This window comes from Tenrec ecaudatus, chromosome 10 (assembly GCF_050624435.1).
Source record: "Tenrec ecaudatus isolate mTenEca1 chromosome 10, mTenEca1.hap1, whole genome shotgun sequence".
NCBI lineage: Eukaryota > Metazoa > Chordata > Mammalia > Afrosoricida > Tenrecidae > Tenrec > Tenrec ecaudatus.
This window is the reverse complement of record NC_134539.1, coordinates 99,306,956-99,330,857: the sequence shown is the minus strand read 5'-3', so window position 1 is coordinate 99,330,857 and position 23,902 is coordinate 99,306,956. Positions and strand designations below refer to the sequence as shown.

The 23,902-nt window shown below is 49.2% G+C and overlaps 1 protein-coding gene and 1 pseudogene across 1 annotated transcript; one reads left to right on the top strand and one right to left on the bottom strand.

Moving 5' to 3' along the window:
* The first annotated feature begins 11,455 nt into the window (after window positions 1–11,455).
* Window positions 11,456–11,863, top strand: PIRT (phosphoinositide interacting regulator of transient receptor potential channels). Its single transcript, XM_075559279.1, has one exon. The coding sequence runs from the start codon at window positions 11,456–11,458 to the stop codon at window positions 11,861–11,863; it is 408 nt and encodes a 135-aa protein (XP_075415394.1).
* Window positions 11,864–20,225: 8,362 nt separating this feature from the next.
* Window positions 20,226–21,109, bottom strand: LOC142458128 (small nuclear ribonucleoprotein-associated protein B' pseudogene; annotated as a pseudogene).
* Window positions 21,110–23,902: the final 2,793 nt, after the last annotated feature.

Below are 23,902 nucleotides of genomic sequence, written 5' to 3'. Positions count from 1 at the left end.
TAACTTAAAACTACTTTATCCATTGGGCGGCGGGGGGGGGGGGGCGGGGGGGGAGACAAACAAAAACAAACCAATGAAATAACTCAACAGGCAAACACTGAAAAGATATATGTAGGCACAGTTCCCAAATGTGTGCCGAGTACCAATCCACAACAGCACACACAACGAACGGTGGGATCCGGGTTAGAGGAATCTCCGTTGAATTCTTTCCTTCAGCCAGCCACATCGGGTCTTTGTTCCAGCTTTTGTTCCCACCCAGGGACTCTGGAAAGGCCCTGGCTTCTGGAAAGGCCCTGGCTTCCAGAAAGGCCTGAATCTTTCTGGAGCTAGGGTAAAATTCTCTCTCATTCTTAGCTTCTCTTGCTTTTTCTCAACCTTGTTTCTCCAAGAAGCACCCTCTTCCACTCGGGACCCCCTTTTCCTTGGAATCTTCCTTGTGGATTTCACTCCAAGAGGCTAGTGATACCTTCGCACACACCTCCTTCCCCTTCATTTCCTTTTCACCTCTCTGCCTTATTCCAGGGTCACTTCTCTACTGTCCGTGCCCCTACTTACCTGTCCTGGAGCCATTTGTCTCTCTCCACACCCTTACTTCTTTACTCTGAAATGTGTGGCCCCCACCTCATCGTCCAAAGGATAAACAGGAACATTGACTTTGGGATTTTCAGAAATCAGTACCAAGCACTGCCCTCACCTCAGGCAACCTGATAAGTCAGAGCAGTAAGTAAATACACCTCTCCTGACTTCCTGCTAGCAAAACACCCCTTGACACCACTACCCCGTTTCTTTGAGATGGAGAAACCAAAGGGCACAATTTGCTAAGTGAGTTTGTTGTAAGGTTACACGGTTAACCAGAATCAGGGGCTAGACAGAGGCTTGCTTGGTATTCCAACCAGGAGACGTGTGTTTGAGTGACCGCACTTCCTTGGGATGTGGGTGTGGGAGGGGAAAAGACTCTAGTGTGATTTGTCCTGGGCCCCTCTGTCCCCAGGAGTTTATCCTGTTGTTAGAGATGACAAGGGTGGCATCAAGACAGCAAGAGAAAGGAGCATGGACCAAACTAGCTGCCCATACGTCTCTGCCTTATGGTGACCCATGGGTGACATACATCTGTGTTCATATGGTTTTCATGGGCTGGCTTTCTTCTGGTTTGGGAATTAATTGTTTGTTTTGCTTTCCTTTACTTGTTTTGTTTTGGTAGTCAGAAGTGCCCTTGGGTGAACTCGAACTTCCAAACTTTGGGGCAGCAGCTAAGCTCATCAATCACTTGCACCTCCCAAGATCTCTTAGACTAGGACTAGGGTGAGTCAACTCTTTCTCAACCTCGATTACCTTATGGATCAAGGATAGAAAAAAGCAAGTTCAATGGGCTGTTGTGAAGACTCATTGAAAAGACATAAGAACTGGACATGTCATGGGCACATCATCATTTTTATTTTTTTTTAATTTTGCATTATGGAAATTGTTAATTTTCTCCAAAATAGTATGATAAAGATTTTTATCAACATTCTTCCATTCTTGGTTTAGCTGCTATTCTTCCAGCCTCCTCACCTGGCTCTACCTGTTTACTGCTAAGATTTTTGTTGTCCTTTTTGTGGGGTGTAATTTACACACAATGTATGCAACCCACACCAATATCCCAGGAGAAGAGATGTGCATCCACACTAGAAAGTGTACTCCTGTCTTTTCCAATTTGACACGTAGGGGTAGGCTCAGGACTCGGAGAAATTAATCTTTGATAGGAAAGAGTTTTCTTCCACAGTGAGAAGAGTTTGGACAAGGGTGGGGCGGGTTCAGTTCAGTTTGTAGGTAGGGTAGGCAGGAGCTGGTAGGCATTCCTGGTTAATGACATTTATTCCTTCTATAAAGTAGAAAGAGAGGTTACTTTTGATTGAAGAGGGCATTCGCAATGATTAGGAGTTCAAGGAGAATGGCAAGTGGGATAAAGAACTGACTTGAGAAATACACACTACCCATCTGGAGGTATGGGAGGCCCAGGGTAAGACTGTACAACATTGATTTTCAGAGTAAGATAGGACTTCGAGTAGTAGTGTCCATGGGATCCGGGAAGAGGAGGGCTCTCAGGCTGGGGTGGAGTCAGCATGTGTCAGGGGACAAGAGCCAGGAATGTGAGACTACGACCCAGAGAACATGGACTCTCAAGCACAGGTTTAACAGGAAGAGAGTAAATGTGGGAAACAATGCAGCGGGAAATGTGTGAAAAGCTTGTTGAAGCAGAAGAACATGGTTTTACTGAGCTAAGTAATAAATGAGCAATAAAGATGGGAGAAATCTAAGATTGTTTTTATATGGGATGTGGTTGAGAATGGTTCTGGGAAGTCCAATATACTGTCAAGAGAAAGGCTCGCTGTAATAAAGTGCAGACACGAAGGTTGTTGACACCAGGAAGTCAAGGAACCAAGAGTCTGTCGTATTGCAGGGAACCCCTTTATCTGGAGTCAGCAAACTAGAGCTGGCCAATCAAACCGAGCCCATGCACCTGGATTCATCCACGTGGTTTTATTGGGACACTTATGTGTGTGACATTTGACGAAAGCTGCTTTCTTGTTACAATGGCAATTTTGTGTAGCTGTGGCTGAAGCCCAGTGGTATCAACATCCCAAACCAAGTCCATTGCATCCAGTTGATTACAACTCATGATGACTCATGTTACAGAGAAGGACTGAACTCCCTGGGATTCTCTTGGCTATCATCTGAATGGACGCAGAGTCACTCAGTAACCCTAATGGGCCCAGAATGACCCAATGGTGTCTTTGCCCCTTTAAGACTTAATAACTGTTCTCCTTAAATTAAAAGAAAAAAGAACTTATAGTCTCAGAAACCCTGTAGAATAGTTCTACTCCGTCCTATAGAGTTTACATAAATTGGAATCAACTTGATGGCAGCGAGTTTGGGGGATACTTCAAGATGCAGCTCCAAAATGATATCACTTGCATACTTAATAAACATCTTAAGGGAGAAAGCTGAGGTTCTTTACTACACAAGAGAGTTATGGTCTCAGAAACACATTGGGGCAGTTCTAATGTGTCACCTAGGGCTGTTATGAGTCGGAATGGACTCAATGCCAATGAGGTAAGTAAACATCTTAAATTCCTCATATCTGATACTCAGGCCATATTTAAATTCCCTTAATTATCCCCAAATTCTAACCAGATGTAGCGGTTACATAATCTCCTGTCAACTTGAGTGAAAGGGTAGAGTCTAGCCTGTTAATCAGGTCATAGCCACTGAGCCTCTGTGTGGGCATGGCCTTCTCCTGAGGATTCTGGAAACTCCTGTCTTCCTCTCTAGAGATAGGACACGCTCTCTCGCTGCTATACATTCCTGTTGACAAGCCTCAAGGAGCCACGCTGATGGCAGCCAGAGTCCTGGTGCTAGAGGAGCCCCGGGGAGATCCACACCAGCACTGAGATGCTTCCCACCACCACTGGATCCTCAAGGCTTTCCACCCACTGGCTTATGAGCTTCTTGCATTTGGTATCATGGCATGCGACTGTGTGAATCTGAAGAGGAATTTATGGAGTGATATCAGATATATGGGCTAGTATCGGACTTAAGGACTTGATCTGGACTGGGCTGGAGTGTTTTCTTAACTTACAATTGCTCTTTGATATAAAGTTCTCTCTTACATACACAAGTGTCTCTGGATTTGGTTTTCTAGCCAACTTGGACTAATACACCAAATTCTAACCAGAATCCAGAGAAAGGAGCATAGTGCATCTAAGGATAGCTTTTAATTATCTTTGTTTAAACATTTTATTACCATATCATATACACACAGAGAAAAGGTCATATTGTAAGTACACAGCTCAAATAGTACCCACCTATGTAATCAGCTGCCAGGGCACGAATCAGAACATGACCCCAAACAGTCCTCATTCTTACACCTACTGAAGGGCAAGCACCATCCTAATCCCCAGTAGCACAGGTCCCTTCAACGTGCTTTTGCATTTTATGTAAATGGCTTTTGGCAGTGTGTACTCTTCATCTATCTGGCTCCTGTTGCTTGCCATACACCTCTGAGATCCATCCATGGTGATATGTGTGGGGTGGGGGTGGGGGGTTCTTTCTTCCATGCTACTTTCTGGGAATGCTGGACCAGTGCTACTTCCTGTCTCTAACCCACCCCAAGTTGAGTGCTGACATTGAGTCCTTCCCAACCCTCCAAGCCTGACTTCCTGGTAAAATTGCCACCCCGGGCCAATAGCTGAGGTTCAAATCTGTAGTTAGCACAGGAGGGCGGTACCTCCAGAGACTTCTTCAGCTCCTCTGCCTCACTCCTTTTCCATCTGTAAGTGCCATGGGCCTTAAAAGAATGTGAGCCAGGAATTCCCAGAAGCAGAGAAAGCCACCCCGGTGACTTCATTCAGACACATGTACCCCTGCACACAGGCACCCAGCCTCCAGGCCTTTCTGCCAAGTGTCCAGCCTCAGCCCTTGGGCTGCTGCCAGTATACAAGGGGGGAAGTGGTGGCTCTCAGGCAGAGGCGTTGTGTCCGTGTTCTTTTGACAATACCTGGAGACATGTAGCCTGCCATACCTTGTGGGGAAGCCACTATGGTATCTAGTGGACAAAGATTAAGAACACTGCTACATAGCCTACAATGCAAAGGGCAGTTGGCCGCTCAAGCAGTCATTCAATCCCAACTGCCAATAGTGACCTTGTTGAGAAACCACGGTATGTGGAGGGGGAAATAAAAAGAATTTCAGTGAGACTTAAGTAAAAGAAAAATTTCATATTCTACTACTTCAAACTCACTGCTCTAAGTGGGTCTGACCCATCGCTATCCTACAGGCCAGAAGCCCTGGCACTATGCATTTCTGCGACTGTATGCATGTCTTTATGAGAATAGAAAACCTCATCTTTCAACTCATCCATGATTTGCCATCATTTAATTAATTGATTCTCCTGATGAGTCCAGGCGTGCTGGAGTCAAACTGTGCTCCGTAGGGTTTTCTTGCCTGTAATCTTCTCAGAAGAAAAGGTAGGATTTTCTTCCATGTCACTGCTTTGTGCGTTCTAGCCACCAACCTTTGCGGTACCAACAGACTGAAGCCGGTTGTGCCACTCGGGGACCGTTCACCAGCGACAAGATCTAAAACCAATCTTGACTCGTACTGACCGATAGATTTGCCAAGTGTCGTGGGTAACGTGTTGAGGTGCTAACCACAAGGTCAACAGTTTGAAGCCAACGGCTTCTTAGGAGGGAAAGCTGGGGCTGTCTACTCCCGTAAAGACTTACAGTCTCAGAAACCGACGGGGCCAGTTCTCCCCTCTCCTACAGGGTCTCCATGACTTGGCATCAACTCGGGGACAGGGACAAGACATGTAACTGACTGCACAATGATGTGAATATACAACCATTCCTAATGCTGATGTCCACTACACTCTACACAGTTTGTCTGCGTAGGGTTTCTGAGACTATAAATGTGTACAGAAGCAGACAACCTTGTTTTTATTCCCCAGAACAGCTAGAGAATTTGAATTGCCGACCTTTCAAAGCCTAACTCACAGTGCCATGAGGGCTCCTCTTGCACCCCCTGTGGATCTATCTGAATGTTTGTGAGGCACTTCCCACATGTCTTCATCCTCAGGGGTGAAACAAAGACTCAAAAAGGAGATCAATCTAATAGCAAATGGAGCCATTCCCTGAGAGCCTATCATACGTTCCACAACAAAGCAGTATTATGAGTTTTGATAGTCATAGCAACCGCATGAGGAAGACATGCGGTTCTCATGGTTTGGGATATGGAATCCATGAACTTTCCCATGGCAGAAGGGGCAAAACCAGGTTCAAACAGTGGTCTCGTTGGTGCTAAGGACCTGGGTCTTTCCATCCCATGCAGCCACTGCCAGGACGTTTAGTGACTGACAAAAGCTTTGAATGAGGGAGCCCGGCTCTTCCTTGCACATTGTCCCCACCACAGCCTCCTGCCTGGAGCATGAGCAAGATGGAGGGATGGAGGGAGAGATGGAGATGGCACTTCTAGTCCCAGCCCTGCAGGGCGAGGCTTCGATGCTGCAGCCCTGCCTGCCCTTTTGCTCTCCTAGGGCAGAGCCTCCTTGGAAGTAAATCAACTAAATTAATAGTGTTCATTCTTTTTGTTTTCATGAGTCAATATTTGTATATATGTGAGAGGACTTAAAATAATTCATGGAAAATACAATGGAAGGAAAATGGGATTTGGGGTTGATATTGTCAGTGGGGTGCTGAGTCATTTTTAATTTTTTTCTGAAAAGGGTGATAGGCCAGATCCATTTGGGGACCTGTGATATATATATACATATAGACAGAGATGGAGATACATACATACATACATACACATAGATAAAGAGAGAGACACACACATCTACATAGGATGGACAACTTTCTATCTTGTCAAATACAAATATTAACAAAAGTAGCACTCACCCTTCACCATGGTCATTTCATAGAATAAAAAATATGTCAACACCCAAAACCAGATGCGATCTCAGAACAGTAGCTCGTCGTCAAATGGATAGCTGTGCCATCCGGGGAAACTGAGAGCCTGGCTCTGACGGCTCACGTTGTGCTGTGGGTCGGTGTCGTCAGTTGTCAGCGAGTCATCTGTGGCTCAGGGCGGCCTCGTGTACCACAGAATCGCGATGCCCAGGCCTGCGCCATCTTTGGGCTCTTTGACATGCTTGAACCCTTATGTTGGCCACTGTGTATGTTGAGTGCCTTCAAACTAGGGCTCCTCTTCCAACCCCCCATGGATCCCAATTTCATTGGATAACTTTTTGACGTCAGCTGCCAGGTCTTTCTTCCCTATTCTGTCTTCGCCTGGAATTCCAGCTCCACTGGAATCTCTCCACCATGGGGAACAGACACCCTGCTGATAGTTGAAGGATCCATCAATGGCTTCCAGCATCACAGCAACGCACCACTGACAGCAGTGGCCGTCGGCGTGAGGGAGTGTTCCAGATTCACATCACTGTATAGTCAGTGAGACTACTGTGCAGGAAGGGACCCTAAAGTAAGAACAAGTCCGAGCCTCTCACAGTTGAAGGAGCCCTCAGACCTCATCCAGGCCAGGTGCAGTGTAAGGAACGTTCACTCACAAGGCCTGAATGCTAATAAAGACGATCAGACTCTCGCTGGGCCTCAGTCTCTGACCTGTAAAATGGGAATACACGAATGACCTCCTCACAGGGCTTAAGGATAGGGGTCTGTTAGGTGTTCTCAGTGAGCCCAGTCGCTCCTGCCTCCCCACACTCAGAACCCAGGAACTAGTTTCCTTGGAACACAGTTCCCCCACCCTCCAGTGGAATCTTCCTGCTCATTGTTCCGGGGCCGTGTCACACCTCAGAGGGCAGCTCTGCCCGGCCCGGTCCAGCTCCGTTCTTTGGTGCCGCTGAGAATCTCAGTGGTTCACCCCCATGAGCTGGAGCGCACTGCACGGCAGTGAATGTGGCTCTCTCTCTGGCTTCTATTACATCTCTTCACCATCTGAAGGCAACCATCACGTTTGCCCCAGATCCTCATTGCGAATCGGTAGAAACAGCTAGTCAGCAACTGGAGTAATGGTTTATTGGGAACACGGAGGGGTTAAGATCAGTGAGGACAGGCAGGAAGAAAATGTTTGAGAACGGATTTTCGTGATGAATCTATAAATCTTTTTAAGATGACTGAACGATTGTAGTGTACGATATGTGATTTCTATGTCAATAAAAGGGTTTTGTTAAATGGCTAAGCCCGTGGGCATCTGGTCAATTCCGACTCATGGTGACCCCATGTATGTCAAAGTGGAGCTGTGCTTTCTAGGATTTTAAAGGCTAGGCTTTCAAACGCCAGTAGCCAGCCCTTTCTTCTGCGGAGCCTCGGGGTGGGCGCTGGCCTGCAGTCATTCAGTTAGCAGCTGCGTGTGCTTACCGTTTGCACCACCCAGGGCTGCCTACCCAGAAGAGGCATAGCTCCCACAGATGAAAGCAGGTGGCAGTAAGCAGCATGCTTCCTGCTAGAGTTTTAGGAGAGGCGCATGCCACAGCCCCTGGAGTGCCCTCTCTACCCTGTGATAGAGTGTCTACACTGTGGACAGCCAACGAATGATTCGAAACCACCAGCCGCTCCCCGGGAGCAAACCAGTCTTTTCTATCCCCATAAGGAGTTCGTCTGGTAAACCTACGGGGAAAGTTCTACCTTGCCCTGCAGGGTGGCACTGAGTCCGAATCAATTCGTGGGCAGTGAGTGAGTGAGTTCACCTTTCACAACGCCGGCTGAGCCTATGCAAACATGCCCCGGAGGGGAAGGAAACACACACCTGGGTATCTAAGGCCCTGAAAACACCCTTAGTAACTTGCAAAGGTCTCTGCTTCAGGGAGAGGAATCACTGAGCTGCGGTGGTGGAAGGGATGGGGGAAGAGGTGGAAGCAGCAACAATGCTTGGCAGAAGCCCTCTAAGTGTTGCCAATGGACAAAGCAGCTGTGAAAGGCCTTGTCTGCCTTAAATCGTCTTAGTGAAGAGGGAGAGGCGCATGTCAGCGCCCCCGGAGAACCCAGGGCCCACGGCTCCAGATGCCATCTCAGCTATTGCAAGCTGTCTCTTGTCCAGGGACCAGTAACTCCAAAAGCCAAAACTCACTGCCGTAGAGTAGGTTCTGACTCATAGGGAGCCTATAGAGCAGAGCAGAACTGCTTTTGTGGGTGTCTGAGGTCCTTACTCTTTAGTTTTCAAAAATGTGTCCTTGGTCCCTCACATTGGATCTGATTCTCGCCTTCCCGTCAACATCGCACAGGTATGGGGAGGGGGTTCATGTGACGGAGCACAGACAGCCCACATCCCCAACAGACCTTCCACCGTATAGAGTCTGCCTCTTTGACATGCACATGCAAGTTGGCTTGAAAAGTGCCCGTTTGAGTGGAAAAAGTACAGCCAGCGTGCTCTTGAGAACCGTGGGTGGTGCGCCTTCAGCTCACATGCATTCCTGGAAAGAATGTCATCGTGATAAAGTGCGAGGGCAACGACCAGAGAGGAAAATGCGATGGATGACACAGTCACTGCAACACTGGGCGCAAGCACGACCATCTTGAGGCTGGCGCAGGGCGGGCAGTGCTTTGTTCCGTTGTGCATAGGGTCACTATGAGTCGGAACCAACCTGAAGGCACCTAACAAGAGCGGTGTGAGCAGGATCTGAGGTAGCCTGACGGGAAACAAAAGGTGGAGGCAGAACCTTCAGATTCTGGGAGGCAGGACGAGTGTGGGAGCACAGAGCTGAGGGTGGAGAGGACACCTGAAGAGTCAGTGCAGGCTGGGCCCAGTGGAACGGAGAGATGGGGTGTGTGCGAGCCAGGGCACAGGGTGATGAGTGGCCAGCAAGGCCGGAATGGAGACACAGGCGCTCTCGGGGAAGAGCCTGCAGCCTCGGAAAGAGACCTAGGTTCCTCCGTGGTCAGTCAAGAGACCAAGGAAAGGAGAGAAAGAAGCACAGAGAGATAGGGAATGAGGGAGGGAGGGAGGGGAGGGAGGAGAGGAGGGAAGGGGTGAGAAGAGTAGGAAAGGGAGAGGGAAAATGAAACCAAAGCTGGGAAGGAGATAGGGCAGAAAAGTAGAATGAAGGCTAAGCAAGAAAGGGAAAGATTCTCATGTTCATTCCTCCACTCAATGAAAACACACAAAGAATCTTTGGAGTAGAAATCACTACACCAGACACTTTACAATTTAAACATTCATTGGGGTGATGAGTTGGTTCAAAGCCAGGGCACCTGGGCTCTCTGAGTCTCCCCTTCCTCACAGATAAAACCTGCCCTCCGAAAAGTCACCAACATTGGTCATTTGTAGGCTACTGCCTGATTGTGTAGTGTTGACAGCTTACATTTAAGCACTTGGCTGGCACTGACTACCCTGTGCAGTGGGTGCCTCAAATCCATCTTGACATAAAGTAAACCTCCACGGAGTTGATTCTGATCCCTCAGGGTCATGTCAAAAGCTTTGGTCTCCAGGAGGGTGTGTCTGAAAGTGGATTCCTCCCACTCTCCAGGGAAGAGCAGCCAGGCATTCGTCTGGGTGTGCACTGGGGGACTGAAGGCCATATGGTTTTTGTATAAGACCCGCACGAAGCCAAATAACTTCCCAATTTTGTGCCCAGAGGCACCTTACTCTGCAAACCAGCCTGCTACACAAAAGCTCTTGGCTACCTGCTCCAGAGATTGGGAACTCCATCGCTCAGTTCCATTTTCTGGCTCCTGATTCTGCTGCTGCTCCTTTGATGTCAGAGCTGTCTTCTGGATTCAGGAGGTTCCCTGTGCAGAGATGTCCAGTCCAGAGTTGAGCTCCTGGCCTCCAGATGAGAAATTGGAGTAGCTGTTGAGTCAGGCTAGGTGGGAGACCCTGAGTGGTGCAGAGGGGCCACATGTTTGCCTGCTAACTGGGAGGTTAGTGCTCCAACTCCACCCAGTGGTGCCATGGAAAAAGACCCGATGCTGTGCGTCTAAACCCTCAGGCCATGAGAAAGCTTACAGAGCATCATTTTACTCTGACACACAGTGGGTGGTCATGGAGCAGAGTCAACGCCTGAAACAGCCTAAGGACAGGCAGGTGGGCATGTGGGGGGATGTAATTAACATGGCAAGCAGAGAGGGGAGCGGTCCTGTATTAGAAAGCAGAGTTGGGAACCCTAGGCAGCCCTGTCCCACCCGACAAAGCACATCCAATTCCAAACTACACTAACAGCCTAATTAGAACATGGTATTCTAAGAGCAAGAACAGACTGAGGCCGAATCTAAGTTCTGGCAGCCTCTTACTGTGTGGTATTGGACAAGTTGCTTCATCTGTCTGAGCCTTAACTTTCCCATCTGCAAAATGGGTGAGTGCCTACTTCACAGGCTCCGAGGGCACCCAGTCTCATGAAGAGAGAGGGATTTTAACTCCACACAGTAATGTATCTGCCATAGACCAGCCACACCTCCCCCACCACACACAGCAGCGCCAACCTGCCTAATAGACAACTGATTGATAATATTTGTGGTGGGCCCTTTTTAACTCTTTTGAAAACCCTGCAAGTTAAGTAATAGCATCACTCCCATTTTTAAGGGAAGTACATTAAGGGTTGGAGAGGTTAAGTAACTCTCTCTAGATCTCACAGCTGAAAGCCAAATAAATATAGGGTACCACCCACTGCGCAGTAGCTTTCCCTTATTGCTTTGGGTGTTTCGGGTGGTGGCTCTGTTGCCCATTGTGAATACTGAAGATGGTTGGCTAGGATGATGCTTCTGTCTAGCGCAAGAACCTGCCATACCCGCTTGGGGAGGACTTATTCATGTAGCGGATTTCTGTCTGGTTTTCCTTTTGGCTTTGAAAACACGTGTTGTCCCAGCCAGGGTCAGCCTGGAGGAAGGAGCTGAGCACTGGCTGACCTCATCTTTGTGTCTAATTGTCCCCAGTCCTAGGTACCAAGTCCTGAAGAGCCACGGCAATGGAAGCTCTCCCCAAGGTCCTGGAGATCGACGAGCGGTCTCCAGAATCCAAGGACTTGCTCCCCAGCCAGACAGCCAGCTCTCTGTGCATCAGCTCCCGGAGTGAGTCTGTGTGGACCACCACCCCCAGGAGTAACTGGGAAATCTACCGCAAGCCCATCGTCATCATGTCTGTCGGGGGGGCCATCTTGCTCTTTGGGGTGGTCATCACCTGCTTGGCCTACATCCTAGATCTGGGGGAGAAGAGCAAGACCATTCTCAAGATGGTAGGGCCAGCTTTCCTGTCCCTGGGCCTCATGATGCTGGTGTGTGGGCTGGTGTGGGTGCCCATTATCAAAAAGAAACAGAAGCAGAGGCAGAAGTCCGTTTTCTTCCAGAACCTCAAGTCCTTTTTCCTGAACCGCTGATGAGGGCCTCCTTCCCTGAGCTCACTGTCACCAGGACCCCGGGACCCGGAGGAGATGTCTGATAACCAACATCCAACTGCCCCATCTCATCCTCAACAGGGTTTGCCATAAAACTGGTCTGTCCAGAACCTTCTTTCTGCCACTGAGAGAGTGCACATGGGCTTGGGGATGCCCCAGCTATGCAGCCTTGGGTCTTTGCTGGGCATGCCATCCTAAGCCTCTCTGTTCCTACAGATGCTTCCCGCAGGTCCTGGTAGTAGCCGTCTGTCTCCATGCTCTCAGCCCTGCTCATGCATCAGCATCCTCTGTCTATCTCTTCCGGGTGCTGTGCCTACTAGGAAATCCCTTAGAGGCGGGCTATGCCCTGAGGAGAACACATCTTGTTCACATGCCTGAGGAGAGCGGCTGGATTCCACGGCATGTCCTTCTCGACCCAGAAGTGACCAGAAGAGGACCTTCAGAGAAGAGAGTCCGGAAGGCTGGGATTGGACTTGTTGATTGAGATAGCCCTGCTCCTGGGAAGGGTGAAACACTGCATGTCAAGAGACCAGAAAACTCACAAGTCAAGTAGCAAACATTCCAAGACTGGAACGTGAAGGGGGCCTTGGGACTAGCACTAGGACACGCACACACCCAGACCTGGCTCTGGGAGTCAGTTTGATTCCCAATCACTTATTATGTATATTGTGGATACCGCTGTGGGCTAAGGGGTGTCCCAACTCCTCCCTGACCTCCTAATCCCTTCCCGTTTGTTCCTCTGTCCCCTGGACTTGACAAGCAGCCAACAGTGCATGTTGCCCAATGCCCTCTTCCCCCTCCCCCATGTCTCTGCCTCCCAACGCTAGGATAATGAGTTGATACAGCACTGCAGGGGAATTATGTACGATTCTTTCCCTGCTCATCTTCACCAAGAAACACAATGGGAAAGATCAAATTCCACATTGGAATGGTCTGTAGGTTTCACTTTTGAAAATCCCAACCTCAACTCTCCCAGCATGCACCCCCATCAACCAAGCACATGTACTTATTGAGTGTCCTGTTCCAGGCTGGGGTCTAGACAGAGTGGGTACCCACTCTCAACTGGCTTTCCAGAGTAGGAGATCGATCCAATCAAAGACAGAGATTAAAAAAATTATCGAATGGGCACAGAGACACGTAACACAGGGAAAGAGCGAGGATCATCACATACGGATCATCTACAAGCAACGAAGCTCCAGGGATTGCTGGAAGACCCCAGAAACAGAAAGAGGGGTTCCCAGGAAGACTCAGAACAGCTGAGCCCCTGGTTTAGGCTTTTAGCCTACAGTTCTGTGAGAACATAACTTTCTGTTCTTCAAAGCCATGGACTTATAGCAGTTGTCTTATTGGGTAACTAAAAGCAGTTCTCTTATAGCCACATTGGGTAACGAATGAGGGTGGGTGGGATTCATTTTTCTGCAGCTGTAGTAATAAAAGATCCAGAGCCTGGAGAAAAAAAAATAGAAAGCAAGCAAGCCTGGGTGGAGTGTTGGTGGGAAAATGTACGTGGTGACGGGGACACAGACAAGACATCTAATCCACACTTGAAAGAGGCCAGAGAGGTTCTTCGAGTCATCTGTGCCCAGGGGGAAATAAAAGGTCAGAGTGAGCAAAGAGAGGGATGGAAAAAGCATTGTGGGCCGCAGGAATGGAGTGTACAAAAGCTCAGAGGAAAGAAAGCCCATCGCTGCCATTGGGGTGATTCTGTGAGGACAGCTGTGTTGTCCCCTGAGGTTTCCCAGGCTGTAAATCTTTACAGAAAGAGAAAGGCCCTCGCCTTATTCCTTGGGAAGGCTGGTGGCTTTGAACCATTGACCTTTGGGATAGCAGCCAAGCACTTCATGCAGTGTACCTCCAGGGCTTCTTCAGAGGAAAGAGTGGGCTAAAGCGAGGAACTGCACAGACACCCCCACCGTTTTCTTTCTCCCCCTTTCCTGGCTTGCTTCCCACCCGATCATCCAAGTGCCTTACGTGTAGCTTCTCCAGGGGTCCGCAAGGTGCCTCCTGGAACCTGTGAGAAAGACTGGAAGTGGGTTTCCCATGCCACTCCTCTCCTATCACCCCGAGGGTGTCCATGTGCTTGGGGCTTCCCAAGGTGAGAAAGTAGTGCCTGGGAGAGATGAGTTGGGTAGCTGTGGACCAGGCCAGAGGGCCCAGGACAGGGATTTTGATGATGAAGTGCAAAGAATGATCCCCTTAGCTTAAGCTGATGCATTTTGTCTCCTCAGCCTTCTGGTCTACAACGCAGGTCCCCAAGGCAGCCCTCCCCTGACAGGCCTCCACATTTCTCTATCCTTCAGAGCAGTTCCACCCACTGCTTCAGACAGAACCCAGTCTTGTGCCTTCTGCATCATGTGAAAGTCCAGAAGGTGGCCTGAGACACCTCCCATCCCACCCACCCAAGGAGCCAGAGAGCTTCCCCGAGTGTGGGCTCTCTGTGGCCTTAGAGGCTACCTCAGAATGGTCCTGAATCATCTTCCACTCCAACCCACCTCAGTGGACCCTCCTTGTCCTGGCCATTGATTCCCTGCCCCAAGGTGGGTCCAGTCTGATCATGGAGATGGAGGTATTGCAAGCGCTTGGTCATTACTTCTGGTTTCAGTGCCTTGGGTGGCAAAGTTTGCGGCCCCTTCATTTCCCTTTCCTGCAGAGGCAAGCTCAGCCCCATCAGAGCACTGTCCTCCATGCCTCCTCACCTGGGAACAATCAGAGTGGGGTTATGACTAGTGCCCAGGAATCCCTGTGTCTCATTCAGTCGACTCCCAAGAGGGCTTATGGTTTGGGCACACTTATGAGAGGAAGCCCGTGTGAACAACTCTGCCACATATGTCTTGGAATGTGGAGCGAACTAACCCTGTACATGTTGTCCACGGTCTGGATTCATCTTGCAGCCTCCAGCAGTCCCTGCTGCACCCACAGCTCCTCACGGTAGTTCCTCCGCAGAGGAAACTGAGGAAAAGGCTATGAGAAATGATGCAGAGCCTTTTGCATGCCTGCTGGGAACCCAGCAGGGACCCCCCTGAGACAGGACCTCACAAAGTCTTCTGCCAAAGCCCAGGGATCATGGTGGCCTGAGTTATGCATAAGTCACACTTCTGGAAAAGGCCCTCACCTTCCAGGAAGACTTTCCTGCCTGTGGACTGGGGGAGAGGACCAGCCTCCTCAGGATATTGCGCTCCCCCTAGTGCTTTGATTTGGGGGAGTCTGGCTAAATTTGAGGCCCGAAGGAATCTGTGTATGTTGAATTGTACTCTACTTAACAGTGACTGCGATGTCTTCATTCTGTTGAATTGGAAACCCAAGGTTCCACGCACTACTTTATTCCTCCACAATGTTTCTCCTGCCCACATATCTTTGTCCGCCGAGCACGGCCTCAGAGACGGGACCACGTGGCTTTCCTGCATGGTTCCTCAGCCCCTCCTAGGAGCTGGTGCCCCTTACACTGAGATGTTCACTGGGGCAGAATGCAGGTGCAGATGTGGGAAGACCAGACCCCAGCAGCCCCTGACTCTTGCCCTTCTACAACCCCAGAATCAAAATAAGAGCTATGTAGAAAGAGATTTCCAGAGTCCACTAGTGGTCCAGGGTCAGGCAGGAAGATGCTCCAGCCTGCTTATCCATGTCCCATGAACTAAGAAATAAGCTCAGAAAAGTTAGTAGGTCACTCCCCAGGACCTCCGCCTTCCTTCTTACTTCTAAGCCCCGCTGTCCTTCCTCCTGCTTCTCCAGGTCCCAATTCTCTTCCACTTGGCTCCCCAAAGACTCACATGCTCTTGACTCTACTGGATCTTCCTTACTCTACCCCTAAAAGAAGGAGGCTGGAAAAAGCCCAAATTAATTGCCATTAAATTGCCCCCAACTCATGACGACCCGTATACGGCAGGGTATCACTGTGCTTCAGAAGAGATTCCGTGGCTGATTTTCCAAAAGCCAATCACCAGGTCTTTCTACTAAAGTACCTCTGAATGGACACGAACCTCCAACCTTCAAGCTAGCGGCCAAGAGTGTTCACTGCTTGCACTGCCCAGGAACTATCTATATAGACCAGAGCAAGGAGTACGTTACTCATTCAACTTGTCAAAGAGTCATGATGCCCAGCCCTTGCCCCCCATGGTCATCACTCTCCTTTTCTCCGGCCCTCGGAGATCAGATAGCCCTGAAACCTGAAACCCAGAACCCCAATCCGCCTGCTAGTGAATGTGCACAAGCGAATTGCCTGAGGAGGTACCTGATGGGGCCACCTGGAAGTATGGAAGTAGGGAGTAGTTAAGGAGTGGGGAGAGGAGAGCAGAGGTAAGAGGTAGTTAGTAAAGAGGCATTCTGGATAGTGTCTGCCTAGGCAGGAAATAATCTACACGTCTTGAGTACTCAGTGACCAGGAATTGATCTAAACTCTCATTTAATCCTTATCAAAAACCCTATTGATATCATCACCCTCATCTTACAGGGGAGGTGAGTGAAGCCCAAAGGACAATAAGCTAAGAGGTAATGGAGTCGATCCTGAAGGACAGGTGGTCTGGCTCCAGAACTCAGACCCATGATCCCCTTCCCACGTAGCCCTGTGGGCAGCAGGAAACATCAGGTGTTACTATGGGAGTCTTAAGACCCCAAAACCAAACTCACTGCCATCAAATCAAATTCAACTCCTATCAACCTCCTAGTACAGAGTAGAACTGCCCCTGTAGGTTTCCCAGACTGTAACTCTTTATGGGGGTAGAAAGCTTCATGTTTCTCCCTGGGAAAACAAGGTGGAAATAGGGTGGTGCTGGTATCAGTAGGACAGCAGAAAAAGAAAACCAAGCCAGGGAGTGACCAGGAGGAGTAACCCGGCACAGGAATGCCCAATACTCACCCAGGTCCCACAGCCGTAAGTAGCAAGCAGAGGTTTAAACTCAAAGTTCCCGCGATGCCGATTGCTCTCCAGAGCTCCCACCCACAGACAGCAAGCTGTACCCCAAGTGGGTGTTCACAAGTTATCATGGAGACCTGCACCCACCCTCCGTTCTACAGTCATGCTGTCACACAGGGTGCTCTCGGGATGTCTGTCCTTCATGCCAGAGGACAGGCTTCCACCACTGGGAAGATTTGGGACCTGGTTGAGTGGCTCCCTTTTCTGCTTGCCTCTCCTCCCATGACTCTGTCTGTCTGTCTGCCTGCCAGTCTTCCATCAATGATCACCCGGGGCAGTACATCTTCACATCAAGTCACATCGCAGGCCAAGTTCATAAGTCCCTCAACAGATCAACCTCAACAACCCCACCCCCCATAGGGAGTGCTCAGTCAAGATCCAAGACAAGTTCTTCAGAGCAGAATAAAGTCCAAGTGTTCTAGGACAGAGCTGCTGGCAGGCTATTTGCCCTGTCACCCCCTTCTCATCAAAAGGGCCTCCCTCATTCAAGACCAAAGAGGATTCCTGGAAGGTCTGGGGTCTGGGGCATTCCATGCACCAGGTTTGTTTGTTTTGTTTTTTGTGGGTGAGACACGGGTTTTCCATTCATTTGGATGGATGGATACCCACGAGCACAGATACGTGGTCGTATGGTAAGACAATATTAGGAGCTACCCTGACCCCATTAAGCAAGATGTTCAAGAGAAGACTCTGCACAAATATCAGAAAATCACCCAGCGGGGCCCTTCCTCTTGTGCCCACCCAAAGCCTGTTCTTTTGCCACCTGCTGGGAATGGCTGGGCCCCATCTTCAGCTTCCTCCCCATCTTTGCCTTCCTCCCCTGCATATCTGGGCCCAGTCCCTGGGGCCAAGCCCTGTGTCTTCAGGGGTGGCACGTCGGGGCCTGAGAGCCCAGGCTTGCTTCCACTACAGAACCCAGTGAAGGAAGGAGGACTCCCACGCTATCTCCAACTCCAGGAAGAAAGAAGGTTCCATGAAGGTCATTCCCAGAATGAAGCTCATCTCCCACAGTCTCAGGGAGCCGCTGGCAAACCCACCGGGACTTTGAAGAGAAACCATAGGTCCCAACCATCACAGAAGCTGCCCAACCTCTGACAATTAAACATAGCAAGGGGGGTTCAGCTTCAGTTAAAAAAAGAAAGTAGCCAAATGGTGAAAGGCTCCAGTCTGCCCAGAGGTGCCTCAGAAGAAAGGTCTGATGTGCCACCTCCCGGGAAGTGGGCACTGAAAACTTTTTATGGAACACGCTCCCCTCAACATGTGGGAGATCCCCAGGAGTCATTCCTTTCAATGTGACTCTCAGACCCACTGCCACTGAGTCAGCTCTGGCTCCTAGCAACCCTCTAGGACAGAATCAAACAGCTTCTCAGGGTTTCCAAACCTGGAAACCTTCATGGCAGTAAATTGCCTCACCTTTCTCCCAAGGAGCAGCTGGTGGCTTTGAACAGCCAACTTTGTGGTTAGTGGTCCAACGTTTAACCCACAGCACGAGGGCTCATGGGTCTGTCTCTTGATAGGAAGGGACCTGAAGGAAAACATTGACTTTTACTATGCTTCTCTTGTGGTAGTCGGTGCCTCATTCATTTCCCCAATGGCCCCCAGAAAGCGAGGGCTTCCCCTTCCCTGCCCCTTTTATCAGCCCCAACCTCTGAATCCAGCTCTTGGAAGGAGCCATCAGCCTGACATTTTAACCCCCCAAGCACCAACCAGTTGCCAAACAAGATGCTCTGGACTGGGGATGAGGACTGGCGCTCTGACCTCCGGAAGCAATCATTACAGAGCCCAGAGGGGAGAGACGGGGATCATCATGCAGCAATGCTGCAAGGAAGAGGGAGGGCAGGGAGGACCGGCATCTAAGTGGATCCAGCCCCACGTCTCTGCTGCTACAGCCTCCAGGATGGAGATGTGCCCAGAGGATCACATCAGACGTGGGAGGTGGAGAAGCTTGGAGACAAAAGGGAAGAGAGGATTGGGAGTTGCCGATTGGTTAGAGGAGGGGTTGGGTCTAAGCCCCAGAAAGGCACCTTGTGTGTTTGTGTGTGTGTGTGTGCGTGTGTGTGTGTGTTCGTGCACATGTGTTTTCACTGCGCTATTTCCTAGTTCTGCTTTTCACTGCTTCCTCTGAAAATATTTTCACCGTAACTCTAGAATATGTTATAAAGATTTCATCTTTCAAAAAGCAGGCTTAGTTTTTTAATGTAGTTTTAGAGTTCCAGGAAAATTGTGCAAAAAAATGCCATATATATTTAGATTATCAGCCAAGTTTTTCAGCATATTTTAATGCAGTTTTGTGGCAAAATTAGGGTCTTGGCAGTTATTCAGGTTAACTTATACTCCAATATAAATGGTACATGGTTCCCATAGACTCCCTCTACCCTCTGCACAGTTTCCCCGTTATTAGCATCTGACAATGCTGCAGAATTCATAAACCATCTCCTAGAATTCATAAACCAATATCGATACACAGTTATTATCTGAAGGCTACTTTTCACCTTGGGATTCACTGTTTGTCTTGTGTAGTCCTATAACTTTTGGCAAATGCATAATTCCTATATGGTGTCCTAGAGACTAGGTTCATGACCCTAAAAATGCCCTGTGTTCCTCTTCTCTCCCCCCCCTCCCCCTGCGCTAAGCTCTATTGACTACTGATTTTTTACACTGTCAATAGTTTTACCAGAAACTCACAGTCAGAATCATACAGAAAATGTTGCTTCTTTCACTTAGCAACGCAGCAGCTCTGGTTCCTGCATGTCTTTTTGTGCCTTGATAGCTCACTGTTGTACATTGCCTGGATGCACTACAATTTCTCGACTCACCTGTTGAAGGACATCTTGATTACTTTCCATTTGGGGCCACGATGAATAAAACTGCTATAAACATTCATGTGCAGGCTTTGTTTTGTTGGTTGGTTTTAGGTTTTCAAAGTTTTATTTGCACAGTGTGTAGCCAGCATCTCATTTGATCCTGAGACGCAAGTGTGGTAGTTAGGGGTCATGTCAAGGAGACACTCCTGGTGAGTCAAACCTGTCAATGAAGGAGTAGCTTGATGATACCTCCTTGGGGGTGTGGCCTTTTGTATAAAACGGAGGGACTGTGGGAACTGTGTTCTCTCTCTGCCTCTCTGCCTTCCTGCTTGCTGGAACTCTCCCATGAGGGCTGCCCAGCTCTGAGAGACGCCAGCCCCCTGCACCGTTCCCACTGACCTTGTAGCCGTGTGAATCTGCACCCACCATCCTCTGATCTTCCTGCTCCTCAGCTCACCTTTCTGTGTCACTGACAGGTAGGGCGTGACGATGTGGGTCTGGAGAGGGACTTATACACTAGTATTGGGCTCAGGGAATTGAGCTAGACTAGGCTGGAGTGCCTTCATGCTGTACAACTTATTACTTGTTGATCTAAAGCGATTTTTTTTAATATTCTCTGAAGAATTTATTACAAACTGTCGTAGGCCACAAGGAAAATAAAAAGGACTATGTACAGCCTTACAGGAAACAGGCAGGGAGCTGAGGAGGACCAAGATGAGTCTAGGGCCTTGGTGGGTACATTCCTGGGGGAGGGGGCCCTTGCATCCCTGGAGGGGGCATGCCCATCGGAGTCCCCCGTCCAGGGGGAATGCCCATTGGGGGACCCATGGGAGGCCTCATACCAAGAGGTGGGCCCATCATGCCTGGAAGGGGTGCCTCTCGGCCCATAGGCGGTGGAGGACCTGCACGGCCCGGGTGGGTACTGGGTCGGGGCCTCTGCAATACTGGCTGTGGCAGCAGCGGCGGCAGCGGCAACAGTGCCTCTTCCTTGGGGAGTCATCACCAACTCCACGGACAGGACCAGCAAGTCCTGCAGGAGCTTGGGGCATTGGAACGCCCGCTGGAATTCCTCTGCCAGCTGCCCTACCGATCCCCGGGCCTCCAGCAGCTCCAGCGAGTGGGATTCGGGCAATGCCAGTATCTTTGGGAGGCGGCCCCTCCACAGTCATGGAAACCAGGTTCTCGCCTCGAAGCAGCACCAGGCCAAGGACTCGCTTCTCTTCTCTTTCCGCTTGCTTAGAGTTCTTTGGTTTGATCTTCCGGAACTCATCACAGTCACAGAGGATCAAGTTCATGTGTTTGTCGAACGCCTTGAATGTGCCAATGAAGATGCGACCATCTTGCAGGATGCACCTCATCCTGTAGTCGATGTGCTGCAGCATCTTGCTGCTCTTGCCGACAGTCATGGTGGCAGTTCTGATGGCTCAGATTCTCCCCGGATTCGCCTCAGCAGAGGTCTAGCCGGCCCTTAAGAATTGGATTCCTGCCGCCGCTACCGGAAATGCAGCCTTCTGCAAAAGGCGCTCGGGTAACCGATTTTTTATACATAGATGAGTGTCAATGGATTTGTTTCTCCACACCAGTGGTTCTCAACCTTCCTAATGCCGCAACCCTTTAAAACAGTGCCTTATGTGGTGGTAACCCCTCAGCCATAAAATTATTTTCATTGCTACTTCATAACTGTCATTTTGCTACTGTTAGGAATCGGGTGTCCCCTGTGAAAACACATGCTGAGAATCACTGCTCTAGATAGTCCGGTCTATCACAGCAAGCAAGGGAGAAAGCCCGTTTTACAGTCTGGGACACTGGGGCCACAGTGGGCTACTGGCATGGTCAAGGTAACAGCCGGTAGAAAAGACAGTTGCAGAGCCAGAATTCCAGGCAACAGTGCCCACTGGGCCTGTGCCCTACTGCTATTCCTAGGAAGTGTTCCTGCCTAGGTGGGGAGATACAGGCAGCTCTCCATTCTAGATCCCACATGCTTGAACCCTCATAATTGTGCCCTTCCTTGTACCCCCAGAGAGCTTGCCTACTGATAGCCCAGGTGGGGGCTCCTCAGTGCACATCCATCCGCCCACATCTTTCACACACAGAGCTGCAGGCCATTCAGCCTGACATGGCCAAGGCAACATATTCTGTGCTCATCCAGCACCCAGGCCCCACAGGACACTTGAGTGACTGCTCAGGATCAGGGGTATGGGGACCTGATCACAGGTTGGGCCAGGCAGGGTGGTTGTGGCCAGTGTGGAGGCCTCACCAACTGGTTTCCACTGACTTGACCTCACTCACAAGTTTCTGGGCTAGTATTTTGGCGTGTCTTACACTGTCTGACATCTCCCCTCAGCTACTTTTCTGTTGTCCGTCCCCCAGGGAGGGGGTTTTATATAGATCCTTGTCATCAGTTCCCCTTTCTAACCCTCCTTCCCTCCACCCTCCTGCTATCACCACTCTCACCACTGGTCCTGAAGGGATCATCTGTCCTAGATTCCCTGTGTTTCCAGTTCCTATCTGTCCCAGTTTACATCCTCTGGTCTAGCTGGATTTGTAAGGTAGAATTGGGATCATGATAGTAGGGGTGGGGCTGGGGGGTGGAAGAAGCATTAAAGAACTAGAGGAAAGTTGTATGTTTCATCATTGCTACACTGTACCCTGACTAGTGTCTCCTCCCTGCAACCCTTCTGTAAAGGGATGTCCAGTTGCCTATAGATAGGCTTTGGGTCCCCACTCCTTACTCCTCCTCATTCACAATGATATGATTTTTTTCTTCTTTGGTGCCTGCTACCTGATCCCTTCAATACCTCATGATCACACAGGCTAGTGTGCTTGTTCCATGTGGGCTTTGTTGCTTCTCAACTAAATGGCCACTTGTTTACCTTCAAGCCTTTAAGACCCCAGATGTTATATCTTTTGATAGCCGGGCACCATCAGCTTTCTTCACTACATTTACTTGTGCACCCATTTTTCTTTGGCGATTATGTCGGGAAGGTGAGCATCACAGAATTGGCTGATGCTTTCATTGTAGCTTGAACTCCTTCCTTCATCTCCATGGTTCTTGCTCATATGCTACTCCTAAAATGATTGAATGTCAACTAGTTTTTGTTACAGTGACTGTGTATTATTTCTATCTTTTTTTATGCTTCCTGCATCATTCAAGATTTTTCCCATAGAATCTTTCAATATTGCAGTTTGAGGCTTGAATCTTTTTCTTGAATCCTCTCAGTTTAAGATATGCTGAGTATGCTCTTCCTTTTTAGTTTTCTAATTCTAGGTCTTTGCACATTTCATGATATTGGCTGGCTTTGTCTTCTTGAGCAGCTCATTTGGGTAGCTACCCCATACATATATGACTACTGCATTGTATCATCAGACCGTGTTTGCCTGTTTAAAACAAAAGTTCAAGGCATCACTCTGACGAATCTGCTTCGAAAGGAGCAATTACTCCCCATGCTGCACCCTAACTGCACTTCTGCCCAGAGATCCTGCCATCAAAGAAGGGGCCAACCAGTCTTGTACTTTGTCCATGAACGGTGGCTTTCCTGAAGGCTCCTCCCTAGACTCCACCTTCTGAACACTTATCTGAATGACTTCTATGACAAGGACTCCCCCAGATGTGGGTGCCTCTCTAAAGATCTATCCCCCCACATCTAAGGGCAGGCCTGACACTATATAGGTTTGTCTTTTTCCACTGTAACCAATTACACAAACTTAGTGGCTTGAAATAATACCAAATTTCTGTCTTCCAATTTTCTCCCCAGATCCTACAAATGCATCTCAGTGTATCTAGAATCAGAGTTGACAGGGTTTAATTCCTTCTGGAAGATCCAGGGTAGAATCAGTTCTTTGTGTTTGTCCATCTTTCAGAGGTCACACACACTCCTTGACTTGGGATCCCTCATTCATCTTCAAAGCTAGAACTGCCTCACTGTCACCTTCTTCTGCCCTTACATCTCCTTCTTGGGATTTGTGTCTCCTTTATTTATTTAGGAACCCTTGTGATCTGTTGGGTCCACCTCTATCACCTAAGGGCCTGCCAATCTCGATGTCTTTTATTTAACCACATATGCAAAGTTCATTTTGTAAGGCAGAAATGAACAGTATCTGATATCATTAGGTGGGGACCAGAAAGGCTCTTCATGTGCCAGGAGCTCTTTTCCCTCCACTCTTCCTTCTTGGGATACTGACCTGATGATTGGAACTACAGCAGCCAGTCTTAGACCTTGAAAATGTTCTTGCCAAGGTTATCTGTGTTAGACCGGGTGAACTAGAGAAACAAATCCAGGGACATTCGTGTATATATACCACAGAACT

Excerpts from the sequence above, each read along its gene's own strand:
- PIRT (XM_075559279.1), top strand. The coding sequence starts at position 11,456 with ATGGAAGCTCTCCCCAAGGTCCTGGAGATCGACGAGCGGTCTCCAGAA.